Below are 26,800 nucleotides of genomic sequence, written 5' to 3' on the forward strand. Positions count from 1 at the left end.
AATTGAGGGAAAAAATGGAAAACTGTTGTCTCTACTGACTTTTTTCTTAATAGCAAGTCTTACAGAATTGCCTAAATCTCTACACTAGATACGTGTGTCATTAAACAAAAATATAAAAATAAAGCACACAGTGTTAAGGCAGATCTTTAAGAGGAGCTGTCCTGTCTGGTTGGCTCAGAGGAAGAGTGTCAGTCCGGTGTGTGGATATCCCAGGTTTGATTCCCAGTCAGGGCACACAGGTGAGGCACCCATCTGCTTCTCCACCTCTCCCCCTCCCTCTCTTTCTCTCTCTTCTCCTCCTGCATCCATGGCTTGATTGGAGTGTGTTGGTCTCGGGTGCTAAGGATGGCTCCATGGGCTCCACCTCAGGCACTAAGTAGAAGAGCGAGGTTGCTGAGCAACAGAGCAATGCCCAGTCAGAGCACCACCACCCAGTGGACTTGCCAGGTGGCTCCTGGTAGGGGTTCATGCAGGAGTCTGTCTCTCTGCCTCCCCTTCTCTCACTGAATTAAAAAAAAAAAAAAAAGAAGAGGAGGAGCTGATAGAATTCCTAAAATATTTAATGCTTATTTATCTACTTAAATATTAACTATTACATATTACGTATTTATATATATTATAAATTATAAATATATATAGCATTAACTTACATTATAAATAATAATTCAAATACATTAAATTTCATTAATAAATTAAACAATGCATACTTAATATTTAATATTTAGAATATTCAATAAACAATAAATATTGGCAATGAAAGCTCTGGCTGACCACTGTCAACTCAAACATAATGCTTGCTGGCACACTTGAATATTGAGGGGTGGGATAAACTCATCTGTCCACGTGAAGATCACAGTTGGAAAAATGGTACATGCTGTTCTTGTTCTGGTTCAGTGAAACATTATCAGGCTTACTATACTGTATCAGGTTCTCTCTTTCTAAAAACCATTGTCCTCAATCATCAGTTGATCACTATGATCTTCATTACATTCTCCTTTTTTGTGGCTTATCCTGGCTTTGTGTAAAAGCACACAGCCAATCCTGGTGATAAATTTCCACAACAGAATACGACATAACAAACTTGCAGAGCAGGCCCCTAAGGAGGTCAAACTGCCCCTGGGGTGACCCTACTGCCAGCCTATCGACTTCAGCTCACAATCAGCACTGAGGCCCTCACTGTACACGAGTCTGGCCTGAACATAAGTCGAGGCATGGTGGTGGTATCTTGTCTTGGTGGTACCTTGTAAATGAGGTAAAAGGTAAAGTACATTCTCCCTACACTTACGATTTCTCCACACTTAAGGCACGAGTTAGACAACACCACTGACACCTTCTCTGTTTCAAAGAAGCAGACACTCCACTAAAGACAGGACAGGGAGCTGAGAGAGGAGGTGGAAAGAAAGGCATGAGTTACAGGCAGCCAGTCCAGATCCATTTAAATTTCTGATTCCACAAATTTCCATTGTTCAGCACTCATACCCTGAAGGATATACAGACTTTTACAATGTTGCCCTATAAAGTGCTGATTAGAGGGCAAGCTGCCAAAGACCGGGCTAAAAGGAGGGTGCTCTACAAAGGGCTGTCCTCCAGCACATCACAATGGCTAAGAGCGCTCTGGCCACTATCACCAGTCACAGGAATCTGGAAAGGGTGTATTTAATCATGATCTTATTACTTTGGAATATTTTCCTTCCCTTTTTTAAAAGTTCTCCTGAAAGTATACTCTGTCATCTATCTGGGCTCAGCATGACACTGCATGACAGTCTAAAATATAATAAGCTGAGCAGAAAGGGCCAGGTACAAAATAAGTAAATGCTGTGGAATCTCATTTAGTACATAAAATACAAAACCGGTAAAATTCATCTTTACTATTAGAAATCAGGACAGCAGATGCCTCTGGGAAAGGCATATCCAATAAAGGCAGGCAGGGACAGTCAGGTTCTGCCTCTTGATCTGGGAGTGCTTACAAATAGGTAATGTTGAACTTGTAAAAATTCATCAAACTGTTTGCTTAGAAAAGACACTTTTTTTCTATATGTCATATATGTCAATAAAAGTTAGCAATGGGAGGGCACTGAAGAGGGAAAAGGTAACCCCTACCACCAGGTAAGGCACACACACAGGACCTCCTCTGGAAACTAATCTATACCCACCACATTAATTCTTAATGGCCTCTTTTTTATTTCTATAATCAAAGCACAACCCAGCAGTTATCAAGCATGTATAACTTCATCAAGTACTTTATTTTATCCAATGTTCTAAAATTATCCTTATAACCCAAACCAGAATATCATGGTGTGCTACCTTCACACAAACTCAACCATCTCCTCCATTCCCTAAAAGTACCTATAATCTCATTTATAAGAGGAAAGGTCATCAAGGAGTGAAAATCAATTTCTACTCTAATGGCAAACTATTTCCCAGTCCTGTGACGCTAAGTATCTTAACTTCACAAAACTTCAGTTCCCTCATAATGTATTTCATCAACTAGAAAATGCCTGAAATTAGACAATGCCCATTGGTGTTATATTCCACCAAGTATTATCAATTATGACATCAACCATAAAAGACACATGCTACTTTAGGGCAGTGTTTTTCAACCAGTGTGCCGTGAGACATGGTCAGGTGTGCCGTGGGAAAATTAAACATGGGTCCCTAAACTACGGCCTGCATGCTGAATACACCAGCGGAGGCTATTTATCTGGCCCGCCGCCAGCCGTCTCCATCCGAACATAAACATTCCCCTCACAATCCCTCCAGCTATCAGCGACAGGAAGAGTGGAGGCACAGGGAACGCTCACTGACCAATCACCTTCTAGGATTCATCCCGACCACTAGCAAAGAACCAATAGTAGGCCACCTCTCATCCACACCCAGGAAGGTCCCCGCTCAGGCTGCCGGGCACTTGTCATTGTGTGGCCACAGCGAGTAGTTGAAGCTGCTACTCCTCCCCATGGTCCTGATTTCTATTCCTGGTCAGGACTGTAGGTAAATGTTGCCACCACTTGATGAAGCCTCAGCCTCAGCTGGGTATGTGTATCCTGATGGTGTATATAGATATTTGACCTTTTTCTTTTTAAAAGAGGCCCCCGCAGAGGGTGATATACAATGCATCACAATGTTATCTATGTTGTATATGGCCTCCTGAAAGGTCATCTTCTTAAATAGCTCAAATCTCTATATACACCATCAAAACAGACAGAAACAAGGCCCCTGCACCCAGCTGACCATGGGATTTGAACCCACAACCTCAGGGAGAACTCTAGTATTTATCAGAATCCTTACCTAGAAAGCAAACTTCTCAATCTGACAGTAAAGATGCTCTGAGGACTTATGATGTTACACAAGTACCCAACATTTTCTAAAATTGATTTTGTCCAGCCTCTATATAGAGTATTTGCCAAATTGATTTGAACCCACAACCTTGATGAAAGCTCCAGTATCTATTAGCGGGACTGTATATATGAGGGGATACATGGGACTGTATATATGAGGTTACATGGGACTGTATATGAGGGAATGTTACGTGGGACTGTATTTATAAGGGGATGTTACGTGAGACTATATATGAGGGATGTTACATGGGATTTTATATATGAGCGATGTTACATGGGACTGTATATATGAGGGGGTTATCCTTTTTTATTTAACTTTTTTTTTAATAAATGTAATTTATTTAAAGGACCTCTGCCAGGCATATTTCACTCTTGTGACAGTTTGGGATCTCGGAAAGATGAGCAAGTGACAGTGATGGAGAAGTTTTTGAGAAGGGAAAATGCAAATGCCAAACAGGGCCCTGGACAAAATTCTGACCCAGATGAAGGCCCTAGTATGAGTGGTCGACAAAAGAAAAAAGACAAGACGGTGAGCTCGAGGCAATACAGCGAAAGCTATCTTTCATTTGGATTTACTTTCACCGGGAATGAGACAGCACCGACTCCGCTGTGCTTGGTGTGTGGTGAGAAGCTTAATAGTGCCATGGTGCCAAGCAAGCTTAAACGCCATCTCCAAACGAAACACCCTTCCATTCAAAACAAGCCGATGGACTATTTTGTACGCGTATGTACAAACAATGAGAAATGGGCAACTTTTTTGAGAAAAACCACAAAGGTAAACGAGAGAGCCCTCAAAGCTAGTTACCTTGTTGCTGAACTCGTAGCTAAATCAAAAAAGTCCCACACTGTGGCAGAAACATTAATACTGCCAGCTTGTAAAGCCATTGTAAATGAGATGCTTGGCCCTACCGCGGCCAAAGAGATAGCTAAAGTGCCTCTCGCAGATAACACAATTGCCAGATGTATTGATGACATGTCTGCAGACATTGAAACTGTTGTTTTGGAAAAGGTGCGCATCAGTAAGAAATTTGCCTTGCAACTTGATGAGTAGATGGATATTAGTGGACATTGTCAGCTCTTGGCCAACGTGTGTTTTGTGGATGGAGAAGCCATTAGAGAAAACTTCCTATTTTGCAAGGCACTGCCAGAAAAATCAACAGGAGAGGAAATATTTTGGGTCATGTAGGAATATCTTGATAAAGCGGGCTTACATGGGAAAACTGCACAGGTGTCTGCACTGATGGAGCCGCAGCCATGGTCGGGCACATCAAAGGCTTTGTAAGTAGGGTCAAAGAAAGAAACCCAGATGTTATTGTTATGCACTGTTTTTTGCACCGTGAGGCCCTCGTTGCAAAGACCTTACCAGCAGATCTAGCTCCTGTGTTGGATGATGTTGTGAGCATAGTGAACTTTGTGAAGACGCGACCTTTGAGATGTCGCTTATTTGCGTCTTTGTGTAAAGAAATGGGAGCGGAACATAAAATCTTATTGCTCTACACGGAGGTCCGGTGGCTGTCGCGCGGCAAAGTGCTGGCCCGTGTGTATGAGTTGTGAGAGGAACTTAAAGTATTTCTGACAAACGAGAGGTCCGATTACTCAAAGCTGCTTGCAAGTGATGAGTGGTGTGCAAAGCTGGCATACCTGGCTGATATATTTCATTATCTGAATGAACTGAACACACGGATGCAAGGCCGAAATGAACACCTGCTTACAAGCACTGATAAAATGAACGGATTCCGTTTAAAGGTGCAGCTCTGGCAACAACATGTGCAGTGTGGCAACCTTGAGATGTTCCCGCTCACCGAGAAACAGCATGATGGCAACACTGTTGCAATGTGCGAGGTGATTGGCAGACATTTGGAAACTCTTGAGAAGACGTTGTCATTTTATTTCTCTTTAGCCTTCATAGAATGCCTTGACTGGGTTAGGGACCCATACAGCTCAGTATCCGCTGCTGGAAAGGACATGACTTTAAAGGAGCAAGAGGAACTCATTGAACTGAAACAAGATCGTGGTTTAAAGCTGAAGTTTGCTGATCTTCCTTTGGACAGTTTTTGGTTATCTGTTGCCAAGGAGTTCCCCATTCTGGCCAACAAAGCTATTTTGACATTGCTCTCGTTTTCAACCACATAACTATGTGAGCTGAGCTTCTCAAGCTTGACTGCGATAAAAACTAAAAACAGAGAGAGACTGAGAACTGTTGAGGAAGAGCTTCGTGTGTGTCTTTCTACCATTCCTGCCAGGATATCCCTTTTGTGTTCATCAAAACAGGCCCAGGTTTCACACTAAGTGAGTATAAATACATTTAGAAACTATATTATTAACTATATGTATAATATGTACTGTGTTAGAGTGTCATTTTGTGTCATTTTGGTAGGTGGTGTGCCCCAGGATTTTGTAAATGTAAAAAATGTGCTGCGGCTCAAAAAAGGTTGAAAATCACTGCTTTAGGGTATAATTTTTTTTAAAGGTCATAGAATTGATTAAATATGGTACATTAGAGAAGCACAATATTTTCTCTGTTTATGGTACAGGGGAACTAAATGTTTTTAAAAAAAACATTGTAATACATTTTACTGTCTTGCATGCCTTGGAAATACATTTTGTGAACTCAATAACCAGGGCTGGCACTGGTCCCAATAAGCAGTGGGGACTACGGGGAAAGGAAATGCTTTAAGAGGTCAAGTCTTCCTTAAGTGAGGGATATAGTGCAATAACCTCACAAATATTCTTGCAAACTGAGAAAAACTTCAGAAGCCCAAGGTCATACTTATGAGGATAAAAATTTAGGACACAGGCCCTGGCCGGTTGGCTCAGCGGTAGAGCGTCGGCCTAGCGTGCGGAGGACCCGGGTTCGATTCCCGGCCAGGGCACACAGGAGAAGCGCCCATTTGCTTCTCCACCCCTCCGCCGCGCTTTCCTCTCTGTCTCTCTCTTCCCCTCCTGCAGCCAAGGCTCCATTGGAGCAAAGATGGCCCGGGCGCTGGGGATGGCTCTGTGGCCTCTGCCCCAGGCGCTAGAGTGGCTCTGGTCGCAACATGGTGACGCCCAGGATGGGCAGATTATCGCCCCCTGGTGGGCAGAGCGTCGCCCCTGGTGGGCGTGCCGGGTGGATCCCGGTCGGGCGCATGCAGGAGTCTGTCTGACTGTCTCTCCCCATTTCCAGCTTCAGAAAAAATGAAAAAAAAAAAAAAAAAAAATTTAGGACACAGCGGAGACATAAGAGATCCCAGAAGCATTCCATTGCAGTTATTTAAGAATAAAAAAGGATGAAGTCAACCTTATTTAAATATGAGAAAAACTATGACCCAAGTCGACAGGGTGCCCCATTCCTGCCCAATTCAGTTACGGAGTCACTCTTTCTTAGGGTGATAGGCAACTCACGCTCATTTTAGCACAGGGCATAGGAAAGAGGGTAAAAAGAAATCACGCCAGAAAAGGAACGATCAGAAAGCAAGTGGGAAGAGCCATAATAAAGGAGTTAGTTAAACTTCCACTGCAATACGAACAACACACTAGAACTTTTCAAATCTGCCTTCATCACAAGGCAGGAGATCTGGCCTAAAACAGACAATGAGTTCAGACACAAAAGCAACATTAGGCAGACAACTAGCACCGAGGTGGTAGTTAGGAGAGACAGAGATGAAGGCAGTTACAACAGCACCTTGAAAATACTGATCCTTGTTGTGGGGATGGTAATGCCTTACACAATTTCAAAGCTAGGCTTTACTTTAATGAGATCTCAAAATATTCAAGAAACAACACTTGTTTTTTTTAACTTAACATTTTTATTGAAAATTTCTTAACAAAAAGTAGAGAATAAGTATACTTCCATGTATCAGGCATCTATAACTTCATCAAGTTATAGGTCACCCAGCTTTAAATAAATATTTTGTCATTCTTGTTTCATTAAAAATTATTTTTAATCCAAGAAAAAAACCTCAAAGTAATAGTAATAACACATATAGGAAAATCTAAGGGCAGATAACTGTTCTTACCCAGCATGCAAGAGGGGCCTTGCCATGTTCATGTCATTAGCAGATAACTGTGTCTACCAGTCACAGACACAAAGCAGGTGAGGTGACTTTTTATTTCTGGTGTAACTTAAAAAAATTTCTCTAGCTAATGAAAAATTAATCCTATACTTATTGTGACCTCAGTAACATTAATTATTATCAACATTATATTTAACTTTATTTTACTTCAAATTATACATTTGCAATTCAGTTCTTATTTAAGCAAAAACAAAAAGGATTAAAATTGCCATGGGAAATGAGAGCACATAGTTTTTTACTCAAAGTTTACTGATTGATCTTACATTTTGTTCATGTATTTAAAATACTTCTCAAAGGCTTTTTTTCTTAATTTGTTAAGAATTATAGTGCTTCCAATACTCTACAAAATTACTATTCCTCTAACTCTGTACTTCATACTTCACGGGGTTGCTATGAGGGTTGTTAGTTCAGGTAAAGCACTAGAACAATGCCTGGAAGAGAGAAAAACGACTCAATGCATATGGTATTGTACACAAAATCATAAATAGGATAATGGGACTTCTCTAAGAGGAAAAGCAGTCAAAGATAACAGCAATCAGAGCGAATGTGAGTTTTAAAGTTCAGGAAACATAAAAACTATATTCCCTCTATAGCTTTTAGTTTTTAACCATGCTTTGTGAACTAAAATTTCTCTCCCTCTACAAAGTACATCTCTAACCAAATTAATTTTTGTTTCTTTAGGATCACCATTAGCTTACTTAACAGTATTTCTTTCTGTGTTAATGTAGATAGAAAGCTATGGCCCCCTCAAAACTCTAGAAAAATCGGCCTGTTCAGAATTAGGTTACAAGATCATTTAGATTTCTAACATAACATAATTACTAAAATGTTACATGAAAGCAAAGTCACATCACTTGCTAATCAAACTAAGTGGCAATCACCCATTAGTTCAAAAGAGGGCTCAGCAAGTTGTCACAATGACAACAGGGAGCAGCCTCACCCTGGTCAGCTGACAGGAAAGCCCCTTTCCACACTTTCTCCACGCAGTACTATATTTACTCTATCCCCAGTCTCTTGGTAACAATTTCACCATTAATCCCAAGTTCTCTGCTCAGAGCCTGTATCCTGACAATTTATAAATGGAGTTTTCTTCACTTTCCAGGATGACTAAGTTCTGACCCATCTTACTACCAGCCATGATCAGGGCATCCCCTCTTCATATACTGCATCTGACTCGGTAAAGCACTCCAAGTTATGCTTTTATAAAAAGAAAAACCACCCTTAGGTCTTTTTAGCTTTTAACCACTTTTTAGCTTTTTTCTTCTTTATATAGCTGAAAACTCTTCTAAATATGTATTTCTTATTCCTACAGTTCTGTACATTTGTACATAGCAGATGAGAAAATACTATGCAAGTGACCAAGGAAATAGTGTAAAGAACACATTTCTCTAGATAAACTGATTATGCATCTTAAAATATACCACCCAAAAAACCCAAGTTTCTCAAAAGCCATCTTTAAGCATTACACCTGTATATGTGGTGAGTAAATCCCAAACCCAAGTAAAGGAACAATGGGACAAAGTCAAACCACCCTTCAATCTACAAGTCCGTTAATAGAAGCATACATATGTTCCAGATACACCTACACACACTCACTTCCCCAACATACTGCAATTTCAATAACCACTTCTCTCCAACTTACCAAACTCCGATACTGGCCCTGGAACAATTTTGAAGTCCGACTGTGTGAAGGCTGGGATCCCAGAGAATCAAAAGACTTTATCCGATGAGATGAGGTCCGGGCACACACAGAGTCACTTCCCAGTCCAATGTCTGAAAAGGTCATGAACACAGAAAAGAGTGAGCTGAAACGCCTAACACTATGCACCCTCACTGCACACCAGACTCTAAACTGGGGCAGCCCCCAAGGGACGCACCACAGACCGTAACAAAGCAGGCCATTTATGCAGTAAACAAAGCACAGATTCTGTCTGCTACAGAAATGACTTGCACTTACTCCCCAATCACCTTTCCAGAAATTAATTGGAGATAACTATTTATCAGTTCTTCCCTAGTATAATTTTCAAATTTTTGAAATGCTCTGTAACCTATTTTTAATACTTTCTCTTCATCTGGAAAAAAATAAGCCTCTCAAATTCAATCACTTAGCAGGGCACCACCCAGAACTCATTTCCAATATATCACCACCAAACACCTACTTCTCCAGGATCACGCTTCACATATAAGCAGCAAGAATTATTTGACGACAAAAGGAAAAAATTACTTAAAACTAACAAAAATCCCCCTGGATTTTTCAGCCAGAGACCCTTCCAAGGAGTATTACCTCAAAATGAAGGCAACTCATGCTTTATTCACCTCACAAAGTTGGTGGACGAATCAAAGTAAACAGCTATTAAAGGTCTTAGTTCTTTCTCTCTGCAGTGGTCAGCAAACTCATTAGTCAACAGAGCCAACTATCAACAGTAAAACGATTGAAATTTCTTTTGAGAGACAAATTTTAAACTTAAACCATATAGGTAGGTACATTCCTTATCGAGGTAGCGCCCACACGTGGTACTTTGTGGAAGAACCACACTCAAGGGGCCAAAGAGCAGCATTTGGCTTGTGAGCCACAGTTTGCCGACCCCTGGTCTAGGTCTCTTCATGATTAGCCTTCACTTAGGCCAACCTAGTAAGTAAATGTTAGCAACCCACTTCTTCAAAGTAATTTGATTTTTTAAAATAGAGGTCATAAAGAGTTTTTTAAATCACTGTTCTGAAATGCACGTGCCTAGCAATTTCCTAAAGCTACATGGAAAGCCTTCTTTCTGTAAAACATATCCTTAAACTGATGGTCTCCAGGTCTATTTTACTGGCAGATGTTTGGATTGGTTTAAATAGTGTCTTATAAAAGTTTGAATCAGTTGTCAACAACTAAAAGTCTGAAGATATCACAAACAACACAAATTTCCAGTTGTTCCTGAAGCACAGGCAGGCCCTAGATAGCCATCCTAGCAAACAGATGCTGTGAGGTACACCAGGGATGGTTCCCGAGTATGGATGACCTCTAAGTGAGGATTATTCTACTTCTCCCAGATGCCAAAAGGTGAGTACACCCCATCTGAAGGGCCAGGACAAAAATGCGAAGAAATCATGACAAAATACATTTGAGGTTTCTGATTAAAAGAGACATATCAAAGTCTAACTTTCCCCCAGAAATCTAAAATTAATCTGTAAATAGAAAAACAAGCCCTGTTTGGCTCAGCAGTAGAGCATCAGCCTGGCAGGTAGAAGTCCCAGGTTCAATTTCCAGTCAGGGCACACAGGAGAAGCAACCATCTGCTTCTCCACCACTCCCCTTCTCTCTCTCCCTCTCTCACTTTTCCTTTCTTGCAGCTATGGCTCAAATAATTCGAGTAAGTTGGCCCCAGGTGCTGAGGATGACTTCATGACCTCACTTTAAGCGCTAAAATAGCTCAGTTGCCGAGCAACAAAGCAGCAGCCCCAGATGGGCAGAATATCACCCTACAGGGGGCTTGCTGGGTATATCCTGGTCAGGGCAGATGTGGGAGTCTGTCTCTCTGCCTTCTTGCCTCTCATTTAATAAAAATAAAGAAAAAGAAAAATGACTCTAAAACAAAAGAATCACTAAGGACCCAAAAGGATCTTTTTTTTTTTAATAAATAAATTTTTTATTAATTTTAATGGGGTGACATCAATAAATCAGGGTACATATATTCAAAGAATACATGTCCAGGCCATCTTGTCATTCAATTATGTTGCATACCCAGCACCCAAAGTCAGATTGTCCTCCGTCATCCTCCATCTAGTTTTCTTTGTGTCCCTCTCCCTCCTTCCCTCCTCCCCCCCTCCCCACCAACCACCACACTCTTGTCCATGTCTCTTGGTCTCGTTTTTATGTCCCACCAATGTATGGAATCATGCAGTTCTTGGTTTTTTCTAATTTACTTATTTCACTCCATATAATGTTATCAAGATCCCACCATTTTGCTGTAAATGGTCCGATGTCATCATTTCTTATGGCTGAGTAGTATTCCATAGTGTATATGTGCCACATCTTCTTTATCCAGTCTTCTTCTTTTTTTTTTTTTTTACAATGATTAATGCCTTTAAGCAAACTCTTGGCCAATACAGCAAGAATCCATAAAAGAGGAGTGTTCTTAACATGTTCACCAAGTCCAAGTTGGCACCCACACCATTCCAAATCCTTGCAAATGCAACCCAACTCCAGTTCAAGGATCTTTTCTTTTAGATCCACGAGACAGAAGGTCTCGGAGCTCATGGGACTGGCACAGCCCCCCTCAGAGGACTCTGCACAGAATCTTTCCTTGTCCTCACTGCAGTCTGGAGCCCACTAAGGGGCATACCGTCTACCTCCACTCACTCCTCTCCGTAAGAGATGACTGGGGCTCAGAATATACAAACCAAGCGCCCCTAGTACAACCACCCTCACAGCCCTCAGGAAACCTGATCCAAGTAGGTGTTTACTTTAGAGGCCAATTCACTGGCTACTCCATTATCATGATCACACTTCAAAAATAGTCACTAGATCTGCTAATAAATATGAGTTTTAATCAGCATAATAAAAATCTACAGAAAGGTGCTTCTAGTTTCCAGATAGCCCCATGAATGAGACTTTTCTCCTCTGCTGTGTTTCCAGGTAATAACTGCTCTGTTCACAGTAAGGAAAACATCTGATATTCACCTGAGGACCTAAAAAAAAAAGATTCTGTTCTAATAAGAAAAAAAACATCACAGCAAAAGTGACAACCAAAAATTTAATGTCATAGAGGCTTACTTTTTTTTAATTTGATACTGCTCATTTTGACTTGCTAAAAGAATAGCAACAGTTTTGCCCTTTTGTCTTTGCAACCCCTCAAGTTCAATTTAAAACAGGTCCTACCTGCTGTTACTTTATTTAGAGTCACCAAGGAACTGAGGACTTTGTTAAAATTCTGCCCCTGGTACAAATCATTTGCATCAAATGTCTGAAAGAAAAAAATAAACAAAGTTAGTAGAGTCTTATATTGGGTGCTGGACAAACAAACTTCTCACAGTAATGAGAGAACGACATGTAGGATCTCCAGATAAAATCCTCAAGATACGGCACAACCTGAAAAAGGAGGACCTGTGAGCTCAGCTTCCAGTCTGGGGGTAGAAAGTCCAACAGAATCCCCTTAGTTAAGTGTATCCTAATCCTGGGCTGAGACCAATTCCCACCCTCCTTCATAACCTGGAGTCCCGCACTCAGTGAATGCTGAGCTGGTTTCCCAATCCTCTACTTAGAGTAAAGCAGAGGTCGCAGGGCAGGCATACTAACTAAACATTTCCCCTCCTAGTCACAGTTGATTCCAAAGCTAACAGCATTCAGAAGAAACAGAGAGAGAAACAAAACAGAAGCAAAAGCAAAAGAGAAACACACGCAACAGAATGGATATGGGAGCAAAAGGAGGGGAAGACAAAAGATGCAGATCCCAGGATGAAGACAGGTATCAGGGCAGAGGGCTAAGCCGGACCAGGACTGTCTGTAATGTAAGATTCCTCCAAGCTGGGCAGCCCAGAAACAAGGGGAAGCACAAGCCAACCCCAGTGGGACCATGCAAGCACGCACAAGCATGAGCATGCGCACACATGCATGCACGTGCACATACACACAGAGCTGAAAAATAAAGTGCATTACTTGCTCGGAATCCTTAGCCTATGATGTGCGTGTACACACACACACATAAATTAAAACACACAGACATCTCATTCCCAAATACTATCTGAAGACTACATATAGCTTTTCATTATCAAACAACCCCCCTTGAAACATGTTTTAATAGGCAAATCATCCACAACTCTGCCAGAAAAATAATGAAAAAAAGTTTTTTCAAAGATGCAAATAACAGAAAGATACAGTATTTAAATACCAAAATGTAAATTGTGTTAACAGACTTCAACATTTTTCTCAGTGGGACAAAAATGAACAAACATGACTAGTTATCCAGAAGTGAGTATCAGCAAAGGGGAGGTCCCAACTTCCTCTTCCTGTTGAATGCCACCTCTCCCCTCCTTTGGTCAGTTCCTCTTTCTCACAGGTCCTGCCAGGACCACCCCCTCCTTCCTGTCTCCCAGCCCCTACCCCATTTCCTGGCTAAGTCTTACTCATCTGACTTCCACAGTCTCGCTTCCTTCACCAGACTCAGGTCCCCTAACCAGGCTCCACCGGCATGTTCATCACAAAGACAATCTTATGTTCCATGTGTATAGGCCACCCCAGACTAGGAAATCTACAAAAGCAGATTTTACAGCACTCAACTTCTAAGCAAAATTGCCAGCGCAGAGGAAAACACAAAGTTTGCTGAATGAATATATGTACCAATTCATCCACCCATCCACCACTCAGCTGCACTAAATGTCACTATGAGTGACATTCACATAAAAAGCAGCTAAGAGGAGTCCAAATCTGAATAATTACTGTATTTCCCCATATATAAGACGCACTTTTTTTTGGAAAAATTTGGGGTCTAAAATCTGGGTGCATCTTATACAGTAGTTGTGGCATTTCAAATGCCATAAACAGAACTGAGGACAAGACAATATGTGAAGACTGATTTGTCATCAGACATAGATGAGGACAAGCTAATGGATGGGAGTTTTGACAGTGATGAGGAGTTGTATGAATTTTATGATGAATAAAACTTCAGTTCAATAACGTTATGCAATACATTTTTTTTCAAATTTCAGGCCCCAAAATTCAGGAGCATCTTATACATGGGGAAATACAATATTGCTCATTTCCTCAAAAATCATCTTCGCTAATGACCTTCTGCCTTTAATCTCTGAAATGAGTAAAAATTGTCATGAGGTATGTTTAAACATGAACAACAACAAAAAAAAAAACCCAACTGTTGAAAAACTTCAAGAAAAGAGGCCATCAAATCACTGAGTTAAGAGAGGAGCTGAAAACACAAGTCATTTTTTCTAAACGCTGAAAGAGAAAACTAAATGGAGCCTCAAAAGACTTAAACGATGTGAATACACTTAAGCATTCAGTATACAATTACTGATACCATTTCTTATATAGTTGAAGTACAAAATAAAGCTAATTTCATAATGCCAGACCCTCCCTGTGAAAAGAGCCCATAGAACAGTTAAGAATCATAATATACGATTCAATTAGTTTATTCTCATATTTATTTTTTAAGAAATTCCAAGTCAAATAGGCACACTATCTAGTTTGACATATCCACCTACATTTTTAATGGGTTAGTGACATTATATTTTAAAGAATTAAAGCATTGGCCTCAATAGGCCTCAGTTTTCTTATACGTAGAAAATAAGTTTCCTCACTTGTAAAATGCTGGAGTAGGTAACCTGCATATCTTTCAGCCCTTAAGTTATAATTCTAAAGCCTGAAAAATTAAAACTGTGGTATTCTACAAAAAGATACATAAAAATGTCTACTAACCTTCATTGTGGTGAAGCAGCGAGTCATAAAACCCAGAAAAACAGGATGTTGAAAACTGAAGTTTCCTGTTATTCCAGAACTATATATCTTTCTTACTTGGATACCAGGAAGTGCCTGGTTGGCTAAAACTGCCCACCAATGGGATTCAACGTGACATCAGAATTTAGGTGAATTCACAGACACCCCACATTATTAAACAGGAAACTACACAATGAGACGAGACAAATGCTGGCCACTAAGAGGCAAAAAATGCATATTCTGAGTTAATAACGTTTTGACTAAAGTACTTCTCCAGAGAAAGATAACAGACTATTTCCTGAAATAGGAATCGATTCAACAAAAAGCAAAACCAGAAACATCTTAGGGCACTGAGCAAGTCTGTACTATGCGAACAAAAGCAAAGTATCATTATAACTTCTAATATGTCTGCAAAACTAAGTCAGCCAGTATATGAGAATGACCAGGACAGTTAGCACACTAAATGGTGCTCTGGGGCACTCAGTGCTGAAGGAGATAAAAGCCCTGGGAGTGCGGCCCACCTCATGCCCTAACCATGGATGTCTTAGAGCAGCAATCTGTCAGCACGGATGGAGTAGGCTGGAATACGGGGCATGGGAGGAGGAAGGAGACAGACACAGGTGTCCCTTTTCTTCCGGTGGTAAAGGGAGAGTGATTATCAGGAGGGGCTGCACATTAGGATCTTCTGGAACTTTACAAAACCAACATACTTTACAAATCAAGCCACATTTCAGACCAATTTAGATAGTATCTCTATGGCAGGAACCCAGAATCAATGTTAATGCTCTCCAGGTGATTCTGGGCGGACCAAGAATAAGAGGCACCTCCCTGGAGGGATCAAGTGCCCTGAATCCTCTCCCTCAGCAGGCTCCCTCATACCCATCCCTCCTTATAAGCACAGAAAGGTGGAAACACAATTGTGGGGCAGCTGTGTTAGTTAGGCTTGCTCGGAGGGTTGCCGGCTGCAAGCACTTGGCCTGATCAGTACGTGAGTGCATGACTGCGCCATATGTGTATGGTCTATTTAAGGCTACGGGTGCTTGCACTCACTGTGAGGGGCCGTTTTTGCTGTTTGTGTGACAGAGAAGTGGTTTCCCCTGACTGTGCTTGTCCGCTGTTGTGAGACTCTATTAAAACAGAATGGCCCAATGCTTTCCAGCTCCGCAGTTTCTTTACTGTCTTCCCGAATCCAGTGTGGACCTGCCTGGCCTTGGCCTCGGACATTACAACAATACATCTTAGAATCTATACAATTGGAAAAGTGTATTACTAAAAACTCACCCTCACTTGTACATTTAAGTGCATTAAATGTGCAGCAAAATAATATTCTCGACAAAAGAAAAAATTATCCTACCACTACTCCACCAAAATCATTAAATTTCTTAGTTGATTTTTAATATTTTTAATAGAAACAATACTACATAATGAAATACAACAAATACAAACCATTTAAAAATCAGGATAGAAGAGGCCCAGAGTATTCAAAGTGGGACATAAAAATACTTTCTGAAAACTCCCTCCAGTCCCATGGGAGGCGAGGTCAGGCTGAACTACTGTGACAGGGCATGCAGTGGGAAGGAGGCAATACTGCTCTGTGAGGACAGATAACCCTTCTGACCTTGAAGGCTGCTCCCTGCTGCTTACAGCCCTTACACAACTTACTGAAGGCCTCTGGGCCTCAAGTTGCTCATCCTTAAAATGGAAATGAGAAAAAGAGAGGATACTGACATGACAATGATGGCTACAGAAAGCAGCAATGTGTAAAAATGCCTCACATGTTCAAAACGGATCAAGGTTAAAAAGTACCGATTCTTGCACACCAAGACTTAAAGTCTTTTGTAAAAATTGACCCATCAATAATGACGTTCTACCAAGAAAAACTCTTATTTTCTAAATGTAATGCCGGTGGCTGAGGCCAGGCTGGTTCACACTGGATTTGGGCACACGGTAGAAAAACTGCAAAGCCAGAAAAGATTGGGTCATTCCATTTAATAAAGTCTCACAACAGCAGACAAGCACACAGGCAGGGGAAACTGCCTCTCAGGCAAACCAACAGCAAAATGGCCCCTCACAGCAGTGGGCAGGCAATCCACGCATCCACAATCCCCCTGAGCGCAAGCACCCTAGTCTTATATAGGACACAGACGCACATACACACAGGGAACTGCCACCCACCCCCCACCCACACACTAATCAGGCAAAGGGCTTGCAACTGATAAACCAGCAAGCAAGCCTAACACAGCTGCCCCACACTAAAATACAAAACTATCAAGGAAAAAAGCTTCCTCAATGACTGCTAAAGAACATCCTAAAGACCATCAAGGAAAGGGCACAGAAGTCTTCACACCACACACCACATACACTCAGTGCTTCTGTGCCAAATACGACACACACACACACACGCACACTGCTTCTGCAGCACACCACACACGTGCACACTGCACGTGAACAGTGCCTCTGCAGCACACACCACACACGCACGCTGCCTCTGCAGCACACATCACAGCACACACTCTCTGGTGCCAACCTCTACTAATGTACATCAGCAAGATTCCAGCTCATACTGCACAGGCGATTGCCTTACTCCGTATCAAAACGCTAAGGTTCCCATCCAGAATTCCCACCCAAGCTGCTGCTTCTGACACAGACCACTGCCCCCACTGACCTTTCAGCCTCAACAGTGTGGACTCTTTCGCCATCCCAAGGCCCATAAGGAGGAAATACACCAGCACAAAAGAGGGAGGACATTCCACCAGCCTGCACTCCAGGTCTGCTCAGCGTTGTGAATGTGAACTGCATCTGCTGCCCATCACCAAAACAGCTGCCCCTATTTGAGAATGTTTCCATAGGACCAGCAGTCCCGTCACTGTCTGCCCGACACTGAATTATCCAGTCAATGCCTTTCCCAATATTAACTCTCAGAGTGGGAATCATGGCCAGCCTCACCTGAGCCCATTTTTAAATAGTGTGTGAACAATGCACAATCACAAAGTCCAACAGCACAGTCACAAAGGTAGGGGTGTCAGGCAAAGGCTGTGGCTTTCTCTACCAACCAAGAAAAGCAGGAAATGATCTCTTTTTTTGTTCTGAAATGAGAAGCAGGGAGGCAGAGAGACAGACTCCCGCGTACACCTAACTGGGATCCACCCGTCATGCCCATCAGGTGGCGACGTTCAGCTCCTCTAGAGTGTTGCTCTGTTACAATCAGAGCCATTCTCAGTGCCTGGGCCAACTTTGCTCCAATGGAACCTTGTGGGGGGGTGGGGGTGGAGAAGCAGATGGGCGCTTCTCTTGTGTGCCCTGACCAGGAATCGAACCCGGAACATCCACACGCTGGGCCAATGCTCTACCATCGAGCCAACCGGCCAGGGCCAGGAAATAAACTATTTTAAAGGGAAAAGTTCTAAAATCCAGGCTGATGAAATTGTATTCTAAAAGTACAATTACAGGCAGAGTGTTGTTGTTGTTTTTTAATATTCAAGTACAGACACAGCAGAATCACTCCTAAACAAACAACTTATCAGGGAAAAGTACCAAATACCAAAAAGATTCTAGTCAACAATGTATCATTCTCTTTGAATCAAAGTAGAGCACTGCACTGCTATAATCTTCGTAAAAGTATCAGCAGAAATTTTTTTTCTTCTTCAGATGTTTGGCTAACTTCTCCTTGCAGGCAGGGGTGTCACTAACAGTTCCTGCCTACAAAACTCAACTTAAGTGGGCATAAATGTCTTCAGAGCAAAAAGGAGAAGCTCTTAGACATGGCCTCCAACCCTCCAGTTTCTCTCACAAGCATATACGCCCTACTCCTCTATTAGAGGAAAACCTGAATCCTGTAACCCAGACAGACAGAGGGTTACAAATACCTGTATCAACAAAGAAGAGCACATCACTAACTCAGCTGATGCCAAACCTACTAATGAAGACTCCAGGCTGGTTTTTTCCAATACGGGCTATTCCTAAAGATCATCTTCCACAAGGTACAATTTGAAAAGAAATTTGGAGAAAAATTAAAAGGATCAACAAATGCAAAAGGGCTCTGAAAACACGAGGAGTGCAGAGAAGACAAAAAGTTGAAAATAGAAGGAAAATGAGCCGACTAGACATGGTCTTCACTATAGGACACACTGAACTTACCAGCCACAGTCACTTGGAGAGAACGAGAGCTCTACCAAAAACAGTCCAGGACAGCCAGCATAAACCAGGACCACCCAGACAAACAATTAATAAATATGTATTTCCGATGGCTTTGGGCGACCCCTGTGTTTTGGTCGTTTGACCCCCGCCGGGGTCGCGACCCACAGCTTGTGAACCGCTGCTCTATGGCTTCCAGGAGTCTACAATTTCACAGTCCAAACCCAGGAGGGCAGGGAGGATGACAAGTAAGCACGGGCCTTCCGAGGGTCAACCCACCTCTGAGCACTGGCCCCTGTGGACACGTCACTGCGCGTCTGGGAAGAGAAATGTAACTGGCTGACCTGTCCGAGGCACCTCTGACACAGTGCACTTTTAAAAGAATGACTGCTAACACTGAGCAAGGGAGAACCAGGGTCGAGAGACCTGGCAGAAGGGAAAATGTAAGGGGTGGAAAGTTCAGAAGCGGGCCTTCCCAACATGCTTTTTTATAAGGCTGAAGCAGAAGAAAAAAAAATGGGGAAAAATTAGTTACAACTCCACAAAAGGCAAGGCATTCTTCTGTACTAGAGCTGCACCCCCTATGACTAGGCTCCAGAAAACTGAGAGGGGCAAAAGAAACTGCTGCTGGGCCTGCCAAGACGAGGACGCCACCAGAAGCAGGTCAGTCAGCACTTTCCCAGAGAGGACACTTCTGAAGGCTGGTCAGGATCCCCTCCCACCTAGCAGGCAAAAGAAGTGCTCACCCAAGCTGTGGCTTGCCTCAGAAGAGACGAGGGGCTACTGAGAACCCCAGTTCACTGGCACTGTGCTGGACGCTACAATTGCAGGGGAAAATTGCAGCCTTGGCTCGAGGAAAAAAACACCTGTCATAATAAGACTACAGAAAGGGCTTCCAAAAGAAGCTGGCAATGTGTGGTCTTAGCAGATGTGCAGGCTCTCAGCTATAGACAAAAGGCAGAGAGAGAAGTTACACTATCTATATCAAAACTATACCATCTGGCCTGAGAGGCTCTCAACCCTGTCCAGTGCTCCTCCCAGATCGGTCCAGCAGAGAGGCCCAGAGTAACCAGCTCCTCAGAGAACCCTGAGCACCACCCTGAGCACTCATCCCCCATAAAACACTGTCAGTGACATATCACTGAAAAGGCTAAAAATGATCAACAAAGACTTGGCAATCTGGCCCAGCCTTAACTTCTGCTAATTCTAAAAATACCCTATTTTAATACAGTCCTTATTTATATGGTTACATTTATATCAAGTTTGGTTCCTAAATTAACACCTGAAATAAGGAGGGCTCAACTATACATGAGGAAGAGGTGCCTGTGTACCCATATCGACCAACTGTCACCAGCGCCCATCTGGCAGGGTGATGCTACCAGGGTGACCCCCTGTGTGCACTTGTGAGAACTCCTATAAGCATAAATCTCTAGCCAGGTAGAAGATGACTGGATTAACAGAAAGAGCTATCATGGTTTTTCAGAAAAGCCTTGAAATCAATAGAATATTGTTAAAAAATAGAAGTTTCAAGGGCACAAGTACTAAGAGGTGACACAGATCCAATCTAGACTGTTCTTATTCATCACACTATTTTCATCTTTGTCTAAAAGCACTGCAGCTCACTGTGTCACTGCTCTCTTCCATTCACACCTCTCCCTGGAAGAAAGCTGTGCATTCCCACTGAATGCCACACCTTCCCATGGGCTCCAGCCAAGGAGATGTAGACACATGACATGCAACAGCTCTGAGCAGGATGATGCCCATAGGCTCCATGCAAAATCTTTAGGAGCCTGAGTGTTTCTACCAACATCTCTGTTCTTTTTCTTAAAATGGCCAGCACACCATGCTGTTTGTGAGAAAGGAGTCATCAGCGCAGGTCACGGAAGGGGGCCAACAGCCCTACATTTAGGAGGGAGGAGTATCCAAAAATATGAGGACAGTGCCCACCCACTGTGGGAGTCCTATCTTCATCTACCACGCTTTTCTCTTTAAATCAGTGGTAGTCAACCTGGGCCCTACCACCCACTAGTGGGCATTCCAGCTTTCATGGTGGGCGGTAGCAGAACAACCAGAGTATAAATAAAAAGATAGATTTAACTATAGAAAGTTGTTTTATAAAGATTTATTCTGCCAAACAGCGAAAATCAACATAAAATACTTGGTAAGTAATTATTATTATATGCTTTAACTTGCTATAACTCTGCTTTATAAATTTTATAAAGTAAAGTTACTTCCCTACTTTATAAATCACCATTGCTGTAGAACCAATAGGTGGTTAGAAAATTTTACTACTAATAGAGATACAAAAGTGGGCGGTAGGTATAAAAAGGTTGACTACCCCTGCTTTAAATGGAGTTACCACACCTTCTAATTGAACAAATCAGATATCAAATCTATGCTCAGAATGTTGACACACTTGATAAAGAAGTGGAGCAAGGTTCCCCAAGGTAAATGGAAGAAGCCTGAATCTTTTTTGTCCTAAGGGGAGAGAGCAAATGCAGTCCCCCACTATCACAAATTATGCAGTCAAGTTTCCCACATGTGAGGAAATCTCAGGGGTCAGCACATCCGGAGTGCAGTGGATAAGGCTCGCCCTGGGAAAACCACCTTCACGATCATGGTATCTCCCCTGCCAGGTAAGTAGACGGTGCCTGAATCTTAATGAGACCTGAAAGGCTCCCCAGTATCAATGAGCTTACCTCATCATGGCTTCCAAATTTAGAAATGGTACTACACTGTGTTATACATCATATAATAAAGATCTTGTTAGCCAGGAGTCTTTTAACTGCAAGCAAGTGAAACCTAACTCAAGCTGGCTTAAACAAACAAACAAAAAAATGACTGGTTTACATAACTAACAAGTCAAGAATGGCAAGAACCACAACACAGAAATGGAAGCTTAAGGCCAACTCTTTCCTCTGCTTTCCTCAGCATGGGCTGCAGCCTCAGGAAACTCTTCCCTGTAGGCAACACCACTACACCAGCAAGCCCCAGAGAGCCAGCAAGTCCACCCCTCGGCAGCGCCTGGCTGTACCTGCCTGACTCCAACTGCACAGCCGCTGAGACAGACCATCAAGGAGAGCTGTGCAAGTCAATAATGTGCACAGCCTTCAGGCAAACCTGCACATGTGACAGTGAGGAGAGGAAGGTGGCCCATACATCATCGGTCTAACCAGATGCAGACCAATTGGATTGATACAGGATGATGCAATAGTACAGTGTGTCCGTAAAGTCATGGTGCATTTTTGACTGTCACAGGAAAGCAACAAAAGACGGTAGAAATGTGAAATCAGCACCAAATAAAAGGAAAACTCTCCCAGTTTCATACCTATCCAGTGCAGTTCAATGTGGGCTCACGCACAGATTTTTTAGGGCTCCTTAGGTAGCTATCCTGTATAGCCTCTACAGACTCATCACTGACTGATGGCCTACCAGAACGGGGTTTCTCCACCAAACTGCCGGTTTCCTCAACTGCTTATCCCACCAAGTAATGTTATTCCTATGTGGTGGCACTTCATTACCGATATTCACATTGCACTTTGGTCACGGATTCGAATTTAGCGAGCCACAGAACACACTGAACTTTCCTCTGTACCGTCCACATCTCGATTGGCATGGCTGTGGGCTGCTCTGCTGTATACACGGTGTTATGTCATTATCTGCCTACAGAAACTGGGAGGGTTTTCCTTTTATTTGGTGCAGATTTCACATTTCTAAGTCTTTTGTTGCTTTCCTGTGACCGGTCAAAAGTGCACCATGACTTTACGGACACACTGTAATGCACTCTATCACAACTGCTTTCTCACATAGCCTCTGAGTCTCAACAATCACAGCAACCTGGCCTAAACATCGCAAACCAAAACAGACTGACCCACCTGGCCATACTGATATTAAAGCAAAAATAGATGACCCTCACCTAAATGATAACACCCACAGGAATACCCAAAAAGGAAAAACCAAGGAACGTGGAGAGAAAAAAGTCATCTTTTCACCATCTCTGCACTAATGGAAAGACCCCAACAACATTAAGGCCAACTAAGCACTTTCTCAACCACGCAGCTTACACATTCCAAATGCAGCGAGCCAGGTCAGTTCCCAGTGAGTTTATGAGGAAGCTATTTTTGACAAAGAAATTGCTACTTTTGGCACAGTTCTACAGTGTGATTCGTGAAGTTTAAAAATACCATTTTGTCCTATCACAGTTTCAAATGGAATTTGTGATTTTAGAAAAAAAATGAATAAAAATAAATCTTAAATAAGTTGTGCTATTTAAGTTTAATGCAAATGGTCCACATCAATGGGATATGTAAAAGACAGAGATCCAACAGTGAATTTTCACATTCTCGGCCTCTATAGTTTGTACTGAATGTCACCTACGCCCACACCTCAGTTATAAAATTAAAGTTTGATGATGGATTCTATCAATACATACAGCACTTTCACTCAATATGCCCCAAACAATTTCTTTCAGTTTAAAACCAGATTTAAATCATATTCAGTTTTGTGGATTCTACTGTATCAACACCCAAAACACAAGGATGGGGACCACCTACAAAACCGAAATGCCAGGCAAATATTTTAGGAACATTTTCCAAGAGGGACTGGAGGAGGAAGGAAGACAAAGTCCAGAGAAGAGAGGCAGAAAAACTGAGCAATGAAAGCATTGGCAAGTCCAGGTCACAAACAGTAATCACCAGGAAGGCTGAGGCACACGCAGCAAAGCAGAGGAGGGATGTAGCATCTTGCTGAGAACAAGCCCCTGGTGCCATGCTGGAGATTCCATGCCAATCTTATTTTATAAACAGGTGTGGACAGGAAAGGCAGACTGGGTAAGGGCTCTGGAGCCTGAGAAACAATATGGCAGTGGGTTCTCTGGATTTTCTTTTTGCTTCAAATGCTCCATACTAGGTGTTAAAAAAAACTGCAGCCAAGACACACCAAAGGGTGCAGATACAAGCCCCTAAGAAAAGCCAGTCCTCTCTGGCCAGAGCACTAGGAAAAAGGCAGCCCAACAGACAAGAAACTTGTAGACAGTAACACCAGAGGAAACATGGTCCACCTTACTCATCGTGACGAAGTGCCCTCCCTGCACCCTGCCCACCATGACCTGTGGAGTTCCTCATCTCTCATACAATAGTAAAGATGAAGATGAAATATCGAGAAATACAGGTTTCTAGCATATTATTTAAACTTAGTGCCTACTGAAAAATTAAGAATCAGCAAACAGTGCAATTAGTAAAAATGGAGATATAGAGGGGTTGTGAAGGAGGTGAGAGGCAGGGCAAGTACACTAAATCCTTCCTTTTCATGGGGATCTAAATGAAGGAAGCCACAGTGGACACAGAGAAGTGAATTAGAAGGGGATTTTATAGGTATGCTCTAAAGAGTTTTGTAACAATTAGCTATGGTAACACGATAAAGTACAGGTACTTTATAAACTATTCAATGCTATGCAAATACAATGTTCACCATGAGACATGAACAGTTTAAAGAAAGTTTGAATGATAAGAAAAGACAGAACAGTAACCTGACCAGGCAGTGGTGCAGTGGATAAAGCCTCAAACTGGGATGCTGAGGACCCAGGTGCAAAACCTGAGGTTGCCAGCTTGAGCACGGCTTCATCTGGCTTGAGCACAGGGTCACCAGCTTGAGTATGGGATCATAGACAAAATCCCATGATCACTGGCTTGAGCCCAAAGATCACTGATTTGAAGCTCAAGGTCACTGCCTTGAGCAACGGGGGTCACTGGCTCAACAGAAGCCACCCCTTCCCCCGTCAAGGCACATATGAGAAGCAATCAGTGAACCACTAGTGATGCAACTACAAGTTGATGTTTCTCGTCTCTCTCCCTTCCTATCTGTCTCTTTCTCATGCAGGCTAAAAAGAGTGACAATAAAAAAGATAAAACAGTAGATGGTGCCTGATGTGAGACTTGAGGGTAGATGCTATCAAAACATCCAGATGCTGAGACACTTTCAGAGAGAAGAATAAACTTAAGACTAAGTATTTTCATTCAGAACATCTTTGATTTTTAAAAAATTAGGACCCAATACTTCTAAATGCCATAAAACACTTTCTATGCCTATCTTTCTCTGTAATTTCTAGTTTCCAGTATATGTACAATGTACACTTATTTCAAAATTAAGTACCACTTGCTAAAGCTTGCTAGCATGAGCATAATGACACAATGTGACTGCTGGCATGGTGCATCCCCAGATCTCTTTACACTTTACTGGTCATAGTTATATTTTGTAGAGCTATATTTGAGTCCCTAGTGCTGGGCCTAATCTTTATTAACTTAAAAAATAAATTTTTTTCCAAATGTTTGGCACCTAAGCTGAGCATTCCCCTTCCATGCCTATTATAATCTCCATATTAAAGCTACCCCCTACCAAAGTACGAGGTTACCACATACTCCAAGCAGTTATGCCCAGAATGCCACAGTTCTGATTCCTTTTCAATCCCCCTATTTAAGACAGCTCATCAAATCCAGGACATTGTGTTGGTTCAACTCAACAAATCAACTTGAGAAGCCTGAAGCCCAACCAGGAAGCAATGGCAGGCTTTGCCCCATGGCCAGGTGTTTCATCTACCTATTTTTTCAAGCCTAGCCATCTGAAAGGTGCCCCCCCCCCCTCTCTCTCAATACCAACCCCATGTCACTATCCCTCTTGCAGGACTTACAGGACCTGCCTGTATCCCAGTTATGTGTATTCACTTTATCTGCTACAGTGCTGCCAGCACACACAGTTTGTGCATCTCTGTGCATTCCCTCAGGACCAGACAGAGGTGCAGGGAATGTCTTTACAAACTGTATGCAAACTAACATCACCAGAAGAAACACTTTCCTGTTCTCCACTAGCAATAAAATACAAACCTGCTCTTCAACATCACATTTTTCAGAACATGTTCTACCAATAAATACTCTGGTAAAAAAAAAAAAAAAAACCTCGTTATTCTCATCCTACTTGAACAATGTAGCTATATCTTCCTAAGAACACTCCCAGTCATAAGTGAAACTACCTTTTCATAGTCCATGGGCCAGTTTTAAACTAAAATTCCAATGAGATGCTGAAAGCCAGGAGGAATGTAAGTTTCTAGGTCTTGTATTAGCTAAAAGAAATCTAATTTGAAGTTGAGACAACATGAAACTCACTACACAAACTTCCAATCCCTTAAACTGCCATGTCCTGGTTCTTCAAACACATCCATTTGATTGCAAGTCTTCAAACTCCTGGCCATGACCCATAATAAAAAAATGTGTTTTACATTCTAACCAATACACACACACAAAATCCAAAGTTGAACAATTTGAATTTTTAATAAATTCACCACTAAGGGATGAACAATTAGCAAATGCAAGGATAGAATTTACTCAAGCTTTTAATAAAGCTGCTAATGATCCAACAGCCATTAACTCTCCAGGTTATAAATCCTTCTCTATACCAAATGGCTTTAACTGAGTTATCTACCACACCCAAAATGATGGAATATATGTAGGAAACTAACAGTTTGCAAGTAAATTCCATCTCAGCTGTATGGTGCAGATTAGTTAACACATTAAGAATTCAAAATACACGAACGTTGTGGACACTGCATTTGCCTAGTTCCCTGAAAAGATCCAATGGCCCTGGGTCCAAAATCTTCCCTCAGTCCTCTTCCCTTTCACAGCGCTTCCACCAACTGTACTAACACCATTCCCTTGTTCCACTGATCTTCAATTTTAAATTTAGAAGTTCTGAAATCTCCATAAATATGATCCAAATACCAATTCTGCCACTTAATAAATGTTATATATCAGGCATATTTCTTAACCTCTCTAGATCTGTTTCTCCTCAGTGTG

General features: G+C 42.1%; 1 protein-coding gene and 1 non-coding gene across 4 annotated transcripts in view; both read right to left on the reverse strand.

Annotated features, from left to right (window-relative positions):
* The window catches only part of ARHGEF7 (Rho guanine nucleotide exchange factor 7), a 151,310-nt gene that overhangs the window by 79,835 nt on the left and 44,675 nt on the right, over nt 1–26,800 (reverse strand). For 2 of the 3 annotated variants that reach the window (XM_066237621.1, XM_066237619.1), the window contains exons 3-4: nt 12,255–12,339; nt 9,033–9,163 (exon numbers count right to left, since the gene is read on the reverse strand). In XM_066237621.1, the coding sequence (XP_066093718.1) occupies nt 9,033–9,163; nt 12,255–12,339 (216 nt within the window). Of the gene's footprint in view, nt 1–9,032; nt 9,164–12,254; nt 12,340–14,804; nt 14,863–26,800 lie in introns of those variants that run through there. The other variant, XM_066237620.1, reaches the window with a different exon arrangement.
* LOC136309641 (U1 spliceosomal RNA) lies at nt 21,439–21,600 on the reverse strand. The gene has a single exon (XR_010726334.1). It is a non-coding gene; the product is annotated as a U1 spliceosomal RNA (small nuclear RNA).

This window comes from Saccopteryx bilineata, chromosome 6, assembly GCF_036850765.1.
Source record: "Saccopteryx bilineata isolate mSacBil1 chromosome 6, mSacBil1_pri_phased_curated, whole genome shotgun sequence".
Taxonomy (NCBI): Eukaryota; Metazoa; Chordata; class Mammalia; order Chiroptera; family Emballonuridae; genus Saccopteryx; species Saccopteryx bilineata.